The sequence below is a fragment of the Psammomys obesus genome, unplaced genomic scaffold, assembly GCF_907164565.1.
Source record: "Psammomys obesus unplaced genomic scaffold, mPsaObe1.curated_primary_1811, whole genome shotgun sequence".
Classification (NCBI taxonomy): Eukaryota; Metazoa; Chordata; class Mammalia; order Rodentia; family Muridae; genus Psammomys; species Psammomys obesus.
The window spans coordinates 385,220-401,414 of NW_026590341.1; the positions used below are offsets into that span (position 1 = coordinate 385,220).

At 55.3% G+C, this 16,195-nt stretch overlaps 1 protein-coding gene across 1 annotated transcript in view; it reads left to right on the forward strand.

Annotated features, from left to right (window-relative positions):
- Positions 1–605: 605 nt before the first annotated feature.
- Positions 606–16,195, forward strand: part of Muc6 (mucin 6, oligomeric mucus/gel-forming) — a 16,751-nt gene continuing 1,161 nt past the window's right edge. The window contains exons 1-31 of the mRNA XM_055606882.1: positions 606–666; positions 4,051–4,104; positions 4,271–4,511; positions 4,582–4,708; positions 5,039–5,129; positions 5,215–5,324; positions 5,475–5,682; positions 5,808–5,930; positions 6,278–6,398; positions 6,502–6,640; positions 6,709–6,813; positions 6,926–6,998; positions 7,094–7,231; positions 7,487–7,648; positions 7,739–7,833; positions 7,923–8,055; positions 8,285–8,534; positions 8,621–8,673; positions 8,775–8,884; positions 9,312–9,463; positions 9,653–9,794; positions 9,879–9,989; positions 10,567–10,752; positions 10,854–11,093; positions 11,813–11,969; positions 12,201–12,344; positions 13,182–13,244; positions 13,697–13,732; positions 14,137–14,316; positions 14,851–15,079; positions 16,039–16,111. Of these exons, the coding sequence (XP_055462857.1) occupies positions 606–666; positions 4,051–4,104; positions 4,271–4,511; positions 4,582–4,708; positions 5,039–5,129; positions 5,215–5,324; positions 5,475–5,682; positions 5,808–5,930; positions 6,278–6,398; positions 6,502–6,640; positions 6,709–6,813; positions 6,926–6,998; positions 7,094–7,231; positions 7,487–7,648; positions 7,739–7,833; positions 7,923–8,055; positions 8,285–8,534; positions 8,621–8,673; positions 8,775–8,884; positions 9,312–9,463; positions 9,653–9,794; positions 9,879–9,989; positions 10,567–10,752; positions 10,854–11,093; positions 11,813–11,969; positions 12,201–12,344; positions 13,182–13,244; positions 13,697–13,732; positions 14,137–14,316; positions 14,851–15,079; positions 16,039–16,111 (4,107 nt within the window). The remainder of the gene's footprint in view (positions 667–4,050; positions 4,105–4,270; positions 4,512–4,581; positions 4,709–5,038; positions 5,130–5,214; positions 5,325–5,474; positions 5,683–5,807; positions 5,931–6,277; positions 6,399–6,501; positions 6,641–6,708; positions 6,814–6,925; positions 6,999–7,093; positions 7,232–7,486; positions 7,649–7,738; positions 7,834–7,922; positions 8,056–8,284; positions 8,535–8,620; positions 8,674–8,774; positions 8,885–9,311; positions 9,464–9,652; positions 9,795–9,878; positions 9,990–10,566; positions 10,753–10,853; positions 11,094–11,812; positions 11,970–12,200; positions 12,345–13,181; positions 13,245–13,696; positions 13,733–14,136; positions 14,317–14,850; positions 15,080–16,038; positions 16,112–16,195) is intronic.

Genomic DNA, 16,195 nt, shown 5'->3' on the forward strand with positions numbered 1-16,195 from the left:
CTAAGTGGTTTTTCTACTGGAGGAAAAACTCACAATAAACTGAGCAGACCCAGCAAGTAAGTGTCTCAGGTTAGGTACCAGGATCCAGAGTGGAGGCTGGATGACCTGGCAGGATGGGGAGGTGGCCCAGCCACTCTGATATCCCCCTGGACCAGCCCCACCCCAAGGCACCCAGGTGTGTAGCCAATGGTGTCCACAGTGATCTGTCAGTTAGGAGGGGCTGTGACAGAACCCACCCTGGCCCCCTGGGACAGCCAGATTCAGGAGGTGTTTGTGGTCCCCTACAATACATGTGTCAGCCCCCCGCTGAGAATGGGAAGATAATGGGGCCACAACCATTGCAGAATTTTCCAAAGACGTCTGAGTCCTGATAAAGCGGAACCCCATATCCTGTTTGGCCACCGCTGTGCCCGGCAGGCGGTGGTGATCACAGGCCTGGGGTATGGGGCACAAGTGGGTGCGGCAGGGGAAGGGCACACCACCCCTACATAAGCTTCGGAGAGCTAGACACTCGAGTCGCAGCACAGGCAGCAGCAGGACTGCCTGAACGCCCAGCAGGAGAAGACCAGGGCTGGTGGCCACCTCTCCACTCCAGGAGTGCGACCATGCCCAGGGCTCAGCTGCTGCTGCTGTTGCTGTTCTTCAGGGGATCCCTAATCAATGCTGGTGAGTGGGCGTCTGCCAAGCTGTGCCCAGGGGGGCCAAGTACCCAATGCCCTCCACAGGTTCCTGTGCATGGGGAAGTCCTCAGGTCTTCTTGCCTCGTTGACTCTTGCCTGAGGCAGGCTAGCCATGTGAACAGTGATGAATGGGAGGCAGGTGGGGCCCAGCAAACTGCTCAGACCTGTTCACTGCCTGTGAGCTGGTGGCCAGGAAAAGAATGGGCTCATCTAAAACAGGGGATGGGGCTCTCTCTTGCACAGTCTCAACAGTTTTGGTAACAGCAGGGTGCAATGGCTAGCAACAGGACAGACCTGGTACTCTTTCTCTCTCCCCCTTGGCTCTGGCCCTGAGAGGTCTTTGAGAAGCCTGAGGTATGTGGGGGCAGGGGCAAGTGTCACCCCAACAGAGTCGCCCCTTTGGTATGACTTGTGGAGCCAAAGTTGCCGGGCAGGATTCAGGCTCCACTTCTCCTTGCCCCACTAACAGAACTAACAGAACCGTACTGCTGGCTCCAGGTTTCAACTTCCCTCCTGTATATATGGGAAGACATCCTGTGCCACCCCAGACCACAGCTCTGAATGCCCATCGAAGATATCAGGGGCTTCCCCTGGGGGGTAGGTAGTCCATATAGAGCCCGCCCTCTGATTATAGCCAGCCTGAGGGCAAGAGTGCCAGGTGTATCTCAGACTTTAAATAATGTGATGCTCCACATGGGACAAGAGCCTCTTGGGAGCACAATAGACAAAATATTGAGGCAGTGGAGCCAGACCCAGGTCTGAGACCAAGAAGGGCCAGGAGCTGAGCCTGTGCTATTCATACTACATAGAATGGAGTGGACCCCAATATCCCAATCCTGCCTAGAAGATAGAGAAATGTGAGCTACAGAGGGTGTCACCCAGGGATCCTGGACCATTTTCCATACTCCTAGGACTCACTGGACAGGAGCAGGTGCTACTGGCTTCCCTAGACTTCAGATCTTCCATTCCCACTGCCTGCTGGATTCTGAGGAGGGAGAGGATGATGTGTGGGCATCAGGTTTAGGGTTCAGGCCCAGTATGAGGCTCCTACCAGGTCCTCACTGGATTGCCAGAGAGGACTCATGGGCTAGAGCATAAAAGTCTCAAGGGGCACTCAGAAATGCCATGGTAAGTTCCTCCCCACTCCCACTAGCCACCCTAGCGCTCAGCTGGTCCATCTCTGTTCTAGGTGTCATTCAGAGGTGCACATACTCTGGAAATGACTGGCAGAATGAGGGAGAGAGCTTCTTATCTAAAGCTCATGAGATGACGTGAGGGTTATCTGTCTGTGACATCTATCATCCCGTTGATGGCAAAGTTGATTCTTGGCTGATCTGGCTGGCTAGGCAAGCATCCCCTTCCTCCCTCAGTGCTCCATTTAAGACTCTCTTGAAGCTATACCTGGGGGCTGGAGAGATGGCTCAGTGGTTAAGAGTATTGGCTGCTCTTCCAGAGGACCTAGGTTCAATTCCCAGCACCCACACATCAGCTCACAATTATCTGTCACTCCAGTTCCAGGAGACCTAATACCCTCACACAGACATACATGTGGGCAAAACACAATACAAGTGAAATAAAAAGAAAAATTCTATAAAAATTATAGAAGAAGAAGCAGCTGCAGCAGCAGCCATGCTTGGTTCAGAAGGATGTCCTTCCTCAATCTAGGACTGTTCTTTAATCAAGGGAATGACCATGAGCAGCTGTGCTCCCCAGCTAAAGACAAATACCTCAAACTGAGGAGAGCTCAGGGCGGGGCCCAGGTGGGAAACTGCATCCTAAAGGACGCAGAGTGTGGTCCAGCTTGTCCACAGGGTGGAAAGTGTGTCAGGTAAGACACTGGCAGAGGGGTCCAGGACAGCACAGCTCATGGGAACTCTGGAAGAGCCCTCCCTCACACAGGTTGACTGGCCCTGTGGTTACCTGGCCCTGCCTGGCGGTCACCGTGACCCATCACAGCTATCTTGAAGGCTGCCAAGGAGGAAAAAGGGAAGAAAACTGTATGCAGGGCCCTAGATGTGGGCGTAGGCAGCCTCTGGGGAGTTTAAATAATAGACACAGAGACTGGGCAGCCAGACCAGGAACACAATTGGGGTGTGGCCAGGCAGAGGGGGGCAGCCAAAATCTACCTCAGCCCTCTGCCCTCTCCCAGGCTGCTGCCCCTCAGCACACCCCAAGCCCACCCTCTCACAACCCTACTAAGAGCTTCATGAAGGTGAGCCTTGCACAGAGCAAGTCCCCTCAGAGCCTATTCCTACATTTAGATTCTCTCCCTGCTGAGCCCCGAAACCTGGCTCAGCTGAGCAGTGAACAGGGAGAGATGCTAGCAGACAGGTATCAATGTCCAAGATACTCCTATCTCGACACGGCACTAGCTCCCCAGGAGCTTCTTGCTAGCTCTACTCCACTCCCTGCTTGCCTCCATAGGACAGTGTGCCCCTCCAGCACGCTCCAGACTAGAGAGCCCCTAGGCCCTGTTCCCACGTTGCTTCCTCAGAGAGGCTGCCCTCCCATTCCAGCAGTGCGGCAGCAGCTGACTGCTCATCACTGCAGGTCACTCCCACAGCCTGTGTGCTGTGTGGGTGGATGCCACATTCCTGGGACCTTGTGGGAGCAAGCTCTGTGCTGTGGATCTGCAGCATCTGACATGGTGATAGGCGCCAAGCAGGAGTTTCATGCAGCCGGACTAAGCCAAAGATGGAATATGTGAACAAATGAAGAACCCAGAAAGTAATGAGAACAGAGAGGTGTTCGAGCTGGGGAAAGACAAGCCGAGATGCCAGGGTTTGGGCTGGAATCCACCCTTTGCAGATTCCTCCCTCAAAGCCTGCTACCTGTGACTACTCGGTTAAGCACACTGCAGACAAGCTCGTGCTGCTCCAGAGCAGGGTGGGTAGAAGTGGACAAGCCCATCAAAGATGACAGCAGGGTGGGACAGGTTGAGATAACAGTGCCCACACTAACCATGAGTCCTGCCCATTCAAGTCTGGACACCACCTCCTTTGCCAGCCTAAGAATGTTCCAAAGACAGGTGAGAGCCATCAGAAACAACATCACTGTTGACCAGAGTGGGAGAGGCCCAGTGGTCCAGTGTGCAGGAAGGAAGAAGCCACAGCTTAAAACACACACACACACACACACACACACACACACACACACACACACACGTATAGCGTATAGTTGGAATTTCCACAAGAAGGATCCAGGAATGAATGAAAGTCTCAGCTCAGGCTTCCACTAAGAGTTCTCACCCAAGGCATTAGCTGAGGGCTGGGTATTTGGGAACTGTGACCTCTATGCCTGGCCCTTCCCTGACCAGAGTGGCTACAGGAACCATGGTGGGTGGTGCTGAGTTGTAGCTTCTGTCTTACAGGTGCCTGGACTGGAGATGCCGCTGATTCTGACACTGAGGATAACCTGCTACCCTGTAAGAAGACCTAGACAGAAGGCAGAGCTCAGGCCGGAGCTGGGTGGACATGTGGGGCTGGGGCTATGGTGGGCTCTCCAGAGATACAGCTTCTGGGCCAGGCTGCCGCAGATAGCCCCTTCCTGGACACAGGGTAGGGGACTGAGAATGTCCGTTTTCTTTGCAGCCCCAGAAAAGGGTTGGTGCTCCACATGGGGGGCTGGCCACTTCTCTACCTTCGACGGCCATGAGTATAATTTCGAAGGGATGTGCAATTATATCTTTACGGCCACCTGTGGGGGTGCCGTGCCCAGCTTTAGCATCCAGGTGCGCAGAGACAAGGATGGGGACATCTCCCGGATCATCATGGAACTGGGGGCCTCTGTGGTTACCGTGAACAAAGAAACCATCTCTGTCAGGGACATCGGGTAAGCGGGGCAGGGCAACCAGGGTGGGGGAGGGGCAGAAGGGACAGCTGCTGACTTGTCTTGCCCACAGGGTTGTTAGCCTGCCCTACACCAGCAATGGTCTCCAGATCATGCCATACGGCCAGAGCGTGCGGCTGGTGGCCAAGCAGCTGGAGCTGGAGTTAGTCATCATGTGGGGTCCAGATGACCATCTTATGGTGAGAGCCATGAGCTGACAAGCAGCATTCAGAAAGTCCCGCCTCAGAGCGAGTCCCAGCAGCCCTGAATGGCAGGACAGCACTGACTGCTGGCCAGCAACCCAAGAGGCTCTGAGCTTAGACAGCACCTCAGTTCCCCCATCTGAAAAGGAGGAGGATCCAGCCAGAAAAGGAAGCACACACCCCACCCCCAGGAAGGGCAGAGTGGGAAGGTGGGAGCACCTGAAACCTTGAAGCAAGAGGCCAAGGGCTCTCCAGCCTGGGTGGGGAACTCCTTATGCATCCCCCCAGGAACCAACAGTGCCGCCCCCCCAACACACACACACACAGGTCCTGGTAGAGAAGAAGTACATGGGCAAGCTATGTGGAATGTGTGGAAACTTCGATGGAAACACTGACAACGAATTCCTGAGCGAGGATGGTAGGCTGGGTCAGGGGTGGGTGGTAAGGCCCCCAGGCCCCTCTGTAGTCATTCCGATATGCTGATCCCTGTCCTACGCTCCCAGGCAAACTTCTGGCACCCCACAAGTATGCTGCACTCCAGAAGCTAGACGACCCAAATGAGATCTGTGCCCATGAGGCCATCTCCAGCCCCACCATCCGAAAGACCAGATATGTATGTAGGGTGGCCCAGAACCCAGGGCCAGGATGTGTAAGGGTCTCTGGGGCTAATGCCACCCCCACTTCTGGCCTCCCAAGCCCCCCCCCCCCCGTATGACACCAGATGTGACCTTACTCATGTGACTTTGAATGGCTCTCTATTCAGGCCCAGATCTGCAACCAGCTACTAACCCTAGTGTCCCCTGAGTGTGATGTGCCTAAAGAGCCACTGGTGCTGAGCTGCCAGGCAGACATGGCCGAGTGTGCCCAGCCAGGCCAGCAGAACTGCAGCTGCGCCACACTGTCTGAATACTCCCGTCGGTGCAGCATGGCCGGCCAGCCTGTCCGCAACTGGAGGTCCCCCGGACTCTGCCGTGAGTCCCAGACAGGGTGAAAGGGAAAGCAGCTTCCGGAAGGGGAGGGGCTAAGCAAACATGAAGTAGGAACTCAGGAAGGCTGGCAGGAGCTTCTTACCAGACCCCATGTCTGCTGCCTGCAGCCATGAGCCAGTGCCCGGCTAACCAGGTGTACCAGGAGTGTGGTGAGGTCTGTGCCAAGACTTGCTCCAACCCACAGCACAGCTGCTCCAGCCTCTGCACCTTCGGCTGCTTCTGCCCCCATGGTGAGAATGTATACCAGCACTCAAATCGCCAAAACTCAATTGCACCATGACCCAGCTTGGCTTAGACGATCCCTATCTGAGTCCCAGGTTCAGGCCTTACCGACCCACCCCAAAACTCGCAGTCAGCCCAGGACTGCAGGCCGAGTGGGCAGTGGGAAGCAGGGATCTACAAGTACTGAGGAGAGGTGGGCTCTAAGTTCTGCAAGGCACCTTCCCCCAGGGCTAGCAGGGATGAGCAAGGGGCAAAGCCTGGGATGGACGGACGGAGCAGCCCGCTGGGGAGGAGTCCCCACAGGGATTGAAAGGCTGTGTAAAGAGCATCTGCCCACCTGAGCCCATGTTCTTAGGTACACTGCTTGACGATATATCCAGAAACCACTCCTGTGTGCCAGTCAGCCAGTGCCCCTGCATGCTCAATGGCATGGTCTATGGCCCTGGGGAGATCACAAGGACAGCCTGCCAAACCTGGTGAGTATAGAGAACAAGTTGTGCCGGCATGGGACATGGGGAGGGGTGCTATTTTCCTTGGAACTCACAATCCACTGGGGGCTACCCCAACGCCCACCTGCAGCCAGTGTTCCATGGGCCGCTGGGTGTGCACAAAGCAGCCATGTCCTGGCCACTGCTCCCTAGAGGGTGGCTCCTTTGTCACCACATTCGACGCCAGACCCTACCGCTTCCATGGCACCTGCACCTACACTCTTCTCCAGGTAGGAGGAGCCCTAGGGCTGGGGGAGAGGGGACAGTCCATCCACGTCTGACCCACTCACTTCCCCAGAGCCCACAGCTTCCTGACGAAGGCACCCTCATGGCTGTGTATGACAAGTCAGGTTACTCACACTCAGAAACCTCCCTAGTGTCCATCATCTACCTGTCCAAGAAGGTAAGGCTACCTTCCCTGAATCAAGCACATACCGTGGTCTACCGCCTGCAGCCCCCACACCTAGCTCGGGCTTCTCTTACTTCCTACTCCCTCTGTCCCTTTGTCCCGCCAGGACAAAATTGTGATCTCAGAGGATGAAGTGGTCACCAACAATGGGGACACCAAGCTGCTGCCATACAAGACACGTAAGTTCTTCTGGGGCTGGCACTGGCAGCTTTGTGTTGTCATGACTTTGGAACATGGCAACAGCGACAGCCTTCTTAGCTCTGAAATCTTGCAGGAAACATCACCATCTTCAGGCAGACATCCACCCACCTCCAGATGGTCACCACCTTTGGGCTGGAACTTGTGGTCCACCTGCAACCTGTCTTCCAACTGTACATCACAGTCGGGCCCCAGTTTAAAGGCCAGACTAGAGGTAAGCTACTCTCCTGCTGGTCCCTCCCAGAGTCAGCCTGGCTGTCTTCTCTCTGTTGTAGCTAGATGCAGTGAGGACCCATGAGTGCCTTATACTGGCTCTCCGTATCCAGGGAACCTGTAGTCCCAGCCTCATGAGGCCAGTGATGATTAATCAAAGGAGCCCAGCGGGAGAGACGAGAGCTTTTGGGTATATGGAGGAACTGGATGGGGAGGGGCCAGGACTCAGTTGCTTACAAATCCGGGCCCCACACAGGGCTCTGCGGCAATTTCAATGGGGACACAACGGATGATTTCACAACCAGCCTGGGGATCGACGAAGGCACCGCCTCACTCTTTGTGGACTCCTGGCGAGCAGGGAACTGTCCACCTGCTCTAGAGCGTGAGACTGACCCCTGCTCCATGAGTCAGCTCAACAGTGAGTTCCCTGCATCCCAACCCTCAGCCACCTGAGCCTGTTGAGGTGGGTAGGGAACAGGACACCCACAGCTGCACCTGTTGTCCCCAGAGGTGTGTGCAGAGACGCACTGCTCCATGCTGCTGAGGAAGGGTGGCGTGTTTGAGAAGTGTCACGCTGTGGTGAACCCCCAGCCCTTCTACAAGGTGGGTCCAGTGGGCAATGGAAATGAAGACGAGGGGAAAGAGCAGCAGCAAATGCGGTCCTTGACACATGGGTCCCGCCTTTCCCACAGAGATGTGTGTACCAGGCCTGCAACTATGAGGAGACCTTCCCTCACATCTGTTCTGCACTGGGCACCTATGCCCATGCTTGTGCCTCCCGAGGCATCCTGCTCTGGGGCTGGAGGAGCAGTGTGGACAACTGCAGTGAGTGCTGACTGTTATGAGATCGAGTGGAGGGGTCAGAAGGAGCAGGGTCGTGGGCCTGGGATTAATGGGAGCCTAGACCACAAAAGGGCCCCTGTGGTCATCTAGGAGTTCTAGGGCCTTAACCTCTCTCGGCTGTTCCTCTGCCTACTAGTCATCAGAACCCAAGCCCTAGGCCCTCCCCACACACGCCTCCTGTCCTGAGGACCTGACCCCTCGTTCCCCACAGCTGTGCCTTGCACTGGTAACCGCACGTTCAGCTACGATAGCAAGGCCTGTGGCCGTACCTGCCTGTCTCTGTCGGACCGTGAGGCAGAGTGTCATCCGAGTGCTGTGCCAGTGGATGGCTGCAACTGCCCGGAGGGCACCTACTTGAACCACAAGGCAGAATGTGTGCACAAGGCCCAGTGCCCCTGTCTGCTGGACAGCAACAAGTTCGTCCAGGCTGATCAGTCAACCATGATCAATGGGGTCATATGGTATGGAGGGCAGGGCTGGGCAAGGCCTGGTGAGGGAGGGGCCCTGCACACCTGTGAGCTCACATGCCCCTGCCCCTTTCTTGTAGCTACTGCGTCAATGGGCGCCTGAGCTGCCCACGGCAGGCAGAGATGTTCTTGGGTAAGTGCATACCAGGAGGTGGCCATTTGACCCTGTACACTAGGTCCCCGCAGCGCCTGCTGTCTCCCGGTCCACCTGAACTCTCTTCTCCCTCCCTGCAGCAACCTGCCCAGAACCCCAGACCTTCCAGTCCTGCAGCCAGTCATCCGAGGACAAGTTTGGAGCTGCGTGTGCCCCCACATGCCAGATGCTGGCCACAGGCATTGCCTGTGTAAGCAGCAGTTCACTTCGTAACAAGAGGGGAGGGTCTCCACAGACCTACAGGAGCTCAGTTCAGGCCAGGGCCATGCTGAACCCCTCCCTCTAGCTATGTCTCCGTCTCAAAAGCCAGTGCTGGGTATTGAGTCAGGAGATGATTGGTAGCTAGGTAGCTGGAGGACAGCGTGCTTGTCTGTGCAATTCTGTGAGGACACTGTCTGGCTCCCAGCTTGGAAACCACGCCCACCCATCCCTATGCATATGGCAGCCCATTTTGATACACACACAAACGCACCCACACACCTGGAACATTACTGCAAGGGTGGCTTCTCTAAGAGCAAAACTCAGCTGCCCAGAGAGACCTTAGAGAAAGCTGGACAAAAGGAAAGACCTGGGGAATCTCAGGGGCTGAAGCTACTAATCCTGTCTCCCCAACCCAGGTGCCCACCAAGTGCGAATCCGGCTGCGTCTGTCCCAAGGGCCTCTATGAGAACAGCAATGGGCAGTGCGTGCCTGCAGAGGAATGCCCATGTGACTTTGCAGGGGTGTCCTATCCTGGTGGTGCTGAGCTCCATACTGACTGTAAGACCTGGTAAGTCACGCCTCACCCCGAACACCCAGACCCCTAGGGCCATCTGGGCAGGCAACGACTCCCATAAGAAAGTTGTCTCAAGGTGGGGCTCCCAGAGGTGGGGTGTCCTAGGCCACAGCCCAGGTCTCCAGCCCACCTCCTCATACGAAAAGACTGCCTCCAACCACTCCTTCCCGTCCATCTCCCCAGCACTTGCTCACAGGGAAAGTGGACCTGCCAGCTCAGCACACAATGCCCATCCACCTGCGTCCTCTACGGTGAAGGCCACATCGTAACTTTTGATGGACAGCGCTTTGTGTTTGATGGCAACTGCGAGTACACCCTGGCCACGGTAACCACTGGGGCTGGTAACAAAGGCTAAAAGGAGCCAGGGTGGGGACCGTGAGGGTTTCTCTTCAACACCCTTTCCCTGCAGGATGACTGTGGTGCCAACAGCTCACAGCCTACCTTCAAGATCCTGACAGAGAATGTCATCTGTGGAAAGTCAGGGGTCACCTGCTCCCGAGCCATCAAGATCTCCCTGGGTGTGAGTGGCTGGGCCCCACAGCAGGGGAGAAGGCTGGCTGTATTTTGATCATCAGCTCCCAGGTCTCTCCAGCTTCCATCTTCACAACAACCCCACCTACACACACACACACATACACACACACACACACACACACACACACACACACCATCCCTCCTCATTTGTATGACAGGAAGGGGTGGACAGCAATTGGTGACCAACTGGGTAGTTGCACACTCAGAACTAGTGGTCCCATGGTCTTCAGCAGCTTCCTGGGGGCTGTATAGCATTCATTCCATGGGCAGAAAGCTGCTCTCAAGGAGCTGAATCTGTTTCCACATGTCTAGAACCTTCTGTCCCAGGAGATGCAACTATACATGTCTTTCACTGCTGTTTTGAGACAGGGTCTCATGTAGCCCGGGCTGATCTCAAGTTTACCACACATTTTTAGGCTGGCTTTGAACTGATCCTCACAAAGATGAAAACATGTTACAGTGGATTACTCCTCTCCCTTTCCAAACAGTCAAGTCACAGACTGACCTGGGTGCTGGGGGTGGGCAAGAAAAGAAAGCAAGCAGTGACAGGCCTTCCCCCACAGGGGCTATCCATAACAATGGCAGACAAAAACTACACAGTCAGTGGGGAGGAGCCCCTGGTGCACCTCCAGGTGAAGCCCAGCACCTTGAATCTTGTCCTGGACATAGACATCCCTGGAAGGCTCAACCTGACACTTGTGTGGAACAAGCACATGAGCGTCTCTATCAAGATCCGCCGCGCCACCCAGGTACCCACCAGGCGCTTGCTGGGGATCCACGGTCCCGGCTGGCCTCAGGGCAAGGTATTCACCCTAAGGCGCACATAGCTCCCCAGCAATTGTTCCCCCAGGATGCCCTCTGTGGCTTGTGTGGCAACTCCAATGGGAACATGAAGGATGACTTCGAGACACGCAGCAAATACGTGGCATCCAGTGAACTGGAGTTTGTGAATTCATGGAAGGAGAGCCCACTGTGCGGGGATGCGAGTTACGTGGTGGATCCCTGCAGCCTGAATACCTTCCGGCGCTCCTGGGCCGAGCGCAAATGCAGCCTCATCAACAGCCAGACCTTTGCCGCCTGCCACAGCAAGGTGGGTCCTGTCCGCTCGGAAGGGGCATCAGACAGTCCTCCTACCGTGGGGTTCCCAGTTGGCTGGAGGTATCAGGTGTGGAGAGGGGAGTACCCACCACCCGGGGCCAGGGCCATCCACAAGCTAGGGATGGTTAGCAGTGCCCAGACCTCCACCCACTAGAGGACCATAGCAGATAAGACAGTGAGTAAAGTGTCACCCTGGGCAGACAGCTGGCTGCTCTGAGATGCCTGGCCCAGAGATAAGCTAGTCCGTCGGAAGTGACCCAGCCGTGGGCAGAGATGAGCTTTTTGGACTCAGAGCATCTGGTACAGCCGCTGGTCCTTGGTGCTCAGTATGGATGACAGGAGACTACGCCCATGCGGTGCAAAGTCCCTATAGCCAGGGGCAATCTGGGGTGTCTGGGGGTGGGGCCGGCTGGAGAAGAGACCCTGCGAGGGTCAGGCATGCAAGCAAGAGACACCCAGGCTTTGGCTGCCACACCCTGGTCCCAACAGGAGTTGTCTGTAACGAATACCCCAGGGCAGGGCTAACTGAACGCCGTCAGCATTCACCTCCGGAAGCCGGCAGTCACTGAGAGCTGCAGCTTCCACTAGGAGGTGCTCTCCTGGCGTGCCAGGACACTCCCCCAGGGCCTATCCCCCAAGGCGGCAAAGTGTAGACTCCACCTTGCCACCACCGCAGCAGCCAAATGCCAACATGGCACCCTCCACCCACAGGTCTACCACCTGCCCTACTACGAAGCCTGCGTGCGTGACACCTGTGGGTGCGACATGGGTGGAGACTGCGAGTGTCTGTGCGATGCGGTGGCCGCCTATGCCAAGGCCTGTCTGGACAAGGGCGTGTGTGTGGACTGGAGGACCCCAGACTTCTGTCGTGAGTGTCTCGCCCCATGCCCAAACCTGTTCCACTCAGGGGCCTACCCCAGAAGCCTTCTCTCCGGGCAGGTGCCAGGCTGTACCCCTGCAGGGCAACCTCGGGTCACCGACTGTTCCCCAGGTTCTCCCCTCCCAGACCCACCAGGAGGTGACATCCTTCGGCAGTGCCCAAGCCCTTCATGCTTGAACTTAGGCCTTGATGCCAGCTGATGTAAATCCTTCCCCTCAGCCGTCTACTGTGACTTCTACAACATCCACACACTGGTGGGTGAGAATGAATACCGCTATGCTCAGGAGGCCAACTGCACCTGGCACTACCAGCCCTGTCTCTGCCCTGGCAGCTTGGGAAGCTTCCCGGACACAAACATTGAAGGTATTGGGTACGGGGACGCACAGGCCGCGCCTGTGGCTTTTGTTCACTCAGTTATTCACTGGTTCATCCATTCATTCTTTCACGCGCACATCTATCCCTAATGCAATCCCTCGTTCACACGCAGCTCCACTCTCATGCATTCACTCACCCACACACTCCTCAGCACACATTTACCCCGACACATACACACTCATTCGCTCACACATTCAGTCACTCACACGCTCAGTAAATGTGTACTGAATTCCAGGCTGTTTCTTGACTGGGGGCCAGGTCTCACACAAACTAGCCCTGTTCTCTGGCCTGGGAAAGAGCCTTAAAAATCAAAATAAGGAACTAAAGACCTGTCAGGTGACACACCTGCCACAGTGCAAGTTAAACCAGGTGCCATAAGAACCCACAGCTAGATGGATGGCTGCTGCTCTAGAGTCTCTGCAGAGTGGAAGATAAGAGGGGGCAGGAGCTAGGTTAGAGACAGAGAATTCCACATAAAGAAGAGCAATTAGGCCAGTCATGGTGGGGCACGCCATTTGTCCCAGCCCTCAGGGGGCAGAGGCAGGCGGATCTCTGTAAGTTCAAGTCTGGGCTCTGCATCGAGTTTCAGGTCAGCAAGCACTACACAGTGAGCTGACTCAAAATAAAAAACATAAGAAGGCAGTTAAGACACAGGAGCCAAGAGCCAAAGCGAGGACATGCAGGGCAGAGCTCTAAGGCCCAGGAGGTGACTTCAGAAGCTGGTGTAAAGTGAGAGGAAGGATGCAGTGGCGGGAGTGGACCCTGTGGGCAGGTCCACCGGGGGGTGTAAAAAGGAGTGCTGACCCTGGCCCTTTTCTGCCCCAGGCTGTTACAACTGTTCCCAGAATGAGTACTTCGACCACAAAGAAGGGACCTGTGTACCCTGTGGTGAGTCTAGCAGCTGCCCCTCCTATCACGTAGCATAGCCCTTGTGTGGGTAACCTATGTATGTATCAAGCCCGTCCAGCCCCAGTAGCTCCTTCCCAGATCCTCTCCCTCGGGACACCGACACACAAGCTCTGACGCTCTTATGTACACTGCAGAGACAAAAGGGCAGCACTGTTCCCCTTGGCCTCTGCTCTCTTCCCCAGCCCAGCCGTTGTTTAGCCACAACCTTTGGGCAGAGTGCTGCAGGCCAGCCAGGGAGCTGAGGTACACAGTGGGAATTTCCCTGTGAACCCCGCTCTAGACACTAACTACCCTGCCATGGCACCCTGGCTGGGCCCCCACTCTCCTTGCCAAGCTGATAAGGGAAAGAGGAAAAGAGGCAGGAGAGGGGTGGAGCAGCCAGGGGAGAAACTTCATAGGCAGCAATCCCTGATGATTCCCTTCTCTTGCAGCACCAGCCACTACCACCCTGCCGCCAACCACCACAGGTGATTGCTCACCCACTTGGTACCACAGGATGAAGGCTTCCTGCCTAAGGCTCACCCTAGCTCCAATGGACAGCTCCCCGCACCCTGCCAGCCCAGCCTCTGCATCTGCCAGGTCCCAGGAGGGTGGGGAAAGTAACTTGCAGTCCTCGCTCACGAGGGAAACAGCATACAGAGCTTAGGTCCTGGCCAGGCATTGATTCCGGCCACCTGACTCACTTGATCTATGATTGAGCAGGAAGCAGGGCCTCTACAGGTAAGTCTCCAGGGAGTCCGTGCTGCCTTCAGAGATCCATGAGCCACCCTGTACCTTTTGCCAAGCTCCTCAGCAGGCAGATCTGTCTTTTCGCAAAGGGACGCCAGAGCCAGATCCTGCCCATCCTTGAGCACACATATGCCCCACATAGGTTCATGGACTACCACAACAAACCCCATCAGCACTGAGTTCCAAAGTTCCAGCTCTGCATCCACACCTGTTGGCCCCTCCGACTTGCCAGGTCTTCCGACTCCACCACCTTCAGCCCCATCCTCCACTGAGGGAGTGACATATTGGACCACCCCCAAGAAACCCACAGTCTCCTCAGGAGGTAAAGGGGGGGTATGCAGTAGAGCCCTGGAGTGCGGAGGGGTCACTTATTGTCTTCCCACTGCCTAAAGGCAGTGTCTCAGCTCAGAATTCCCTGTGCATGAAAGGCAGGGTGGAAAACCTAGCTTACAACTCAAGCTGGTCACTCAGTGTGGCCATTCCAGGCTGTCTGAAACTTCCACTAGAATATACATAGGAACTTCTGGGCCTCCACCCTGCAGCCTGGCCCGCTCACACACGGCAGCTATCCCGGGTGCTTCTGGGTATGCTGAGGAGAAAGGAACATCAGTCCAAAGAGCTGAAGTGTGAGTAGGGAAATGATTAGTGGCCCATGAGAGCCTGTCACTGCCCTTGAGGTGAGCCCACTCCAGCCAGATGGACACTCACAGGCTGGGGAAGAGACAAGACTGTGTTCATCAAATTATGAAGAGGTAACAGTAAGTATCCTGAGGGCAGGAGCAAAGAGCAGGGGACTCAGACATGCATCTGGGAAAGGCAGCTGGGAAAAAGGTGTTTCCATGACTTTCCTCTGCAGAATATCCTCAAACCACTGTGGCTACCACAACATTGTCATCACCTTTGCCTCTTACATCCATACCGAAATCAACACCCACAAGGCTCCCAGTGACACAGGCCACAACCAAGGCCACAGCATCTTCCCCCAGCTCGTCCACGAAGACCACGGCTCAGCTCACAGAGAGTACTACAGTGACACCACTAACCTCAACAATGACTGGGACGTCCACCAGCCAAGGTGAGTCAAGGCCCATGGGAAACCAGGGCACTTGAGCTGCATATTCATCTCTGACCCTCAGTACAGCACATCCAACTCAGAAGGAGAGTCTGTGTATTCGGGGTGAGGGAGAAGGGGAGCCAATGGGGCACACAGGCGGCAGAAAGAGAGGGAAACAGCCAGCTACATCTCAGGCCATAGGAGAGGCAGCCACAAGAGAAAAAGGGTATACACCAAGAGAAGTGCAAGAGAGGGAAGTTAGAACTGCAGTAAAACTCACCAAAGAAAACCAAGTGTCTGAGTAAGTTGAGAAACTCAAAAGCATTCCACCTTGGCTAGAAAGCAGAGAGAAAATCCAAGTCCAGGAACACAGGACAATATATATAAAGGAGCATAAGCTAAACATTATTCACTGCCATGATCCACAGTGACATCAGCCCAACAGGAAACTCACCGTCCAGCCACAACAGCAAGCCAAGCAACTGAGACCACACAACTCGCTCTCTCTGGAAAGACTACTCTAACCACACACCAAACAGGGCAGAGCAACAGCCTACCACCACCTCATACAACAAGTAGCTGGACCCAAAACATAGTATCTCATACTAAGCCCACACTGGTGACAGGAACCAGCCACTCTCAACCCGCTCTTTCTTTACATACTACACAACACTCCACAGGAAGTCCCTCAGAAACATCTGCCCAGACTACTACCCCTTTTCCTGGGACACAAAACTCACTATCCTCTATAAACCCAACATTTTCTACATCACAAAAGACACTAACATCTCAGACTCTCGAGACCCAAACAACTTCACATATGGTCCCATCACCTTCCGTCATAAACCCATCTACCACCATATTTCAAACCACCACAGTCAAGGAAGTGGAAGAAACTCAAACATTACCGCCAGACACGTACACGACCAACTACCCAACCCTAACACAAAACCCATTCTCCACAGACACGACTTCAGTTTCCATAACCCACACTTCCTACACAACCCAGCAACCTCCGACGACACTTCACCACACTACAATATCCAACACACCCTCCATGGAGGTCCACCCGACCTCAGGAACACCCAACAGTGCCCAGTCTCCACACATCACACATTCTCTACCCACGGTGGCTTTCTCCAGCACA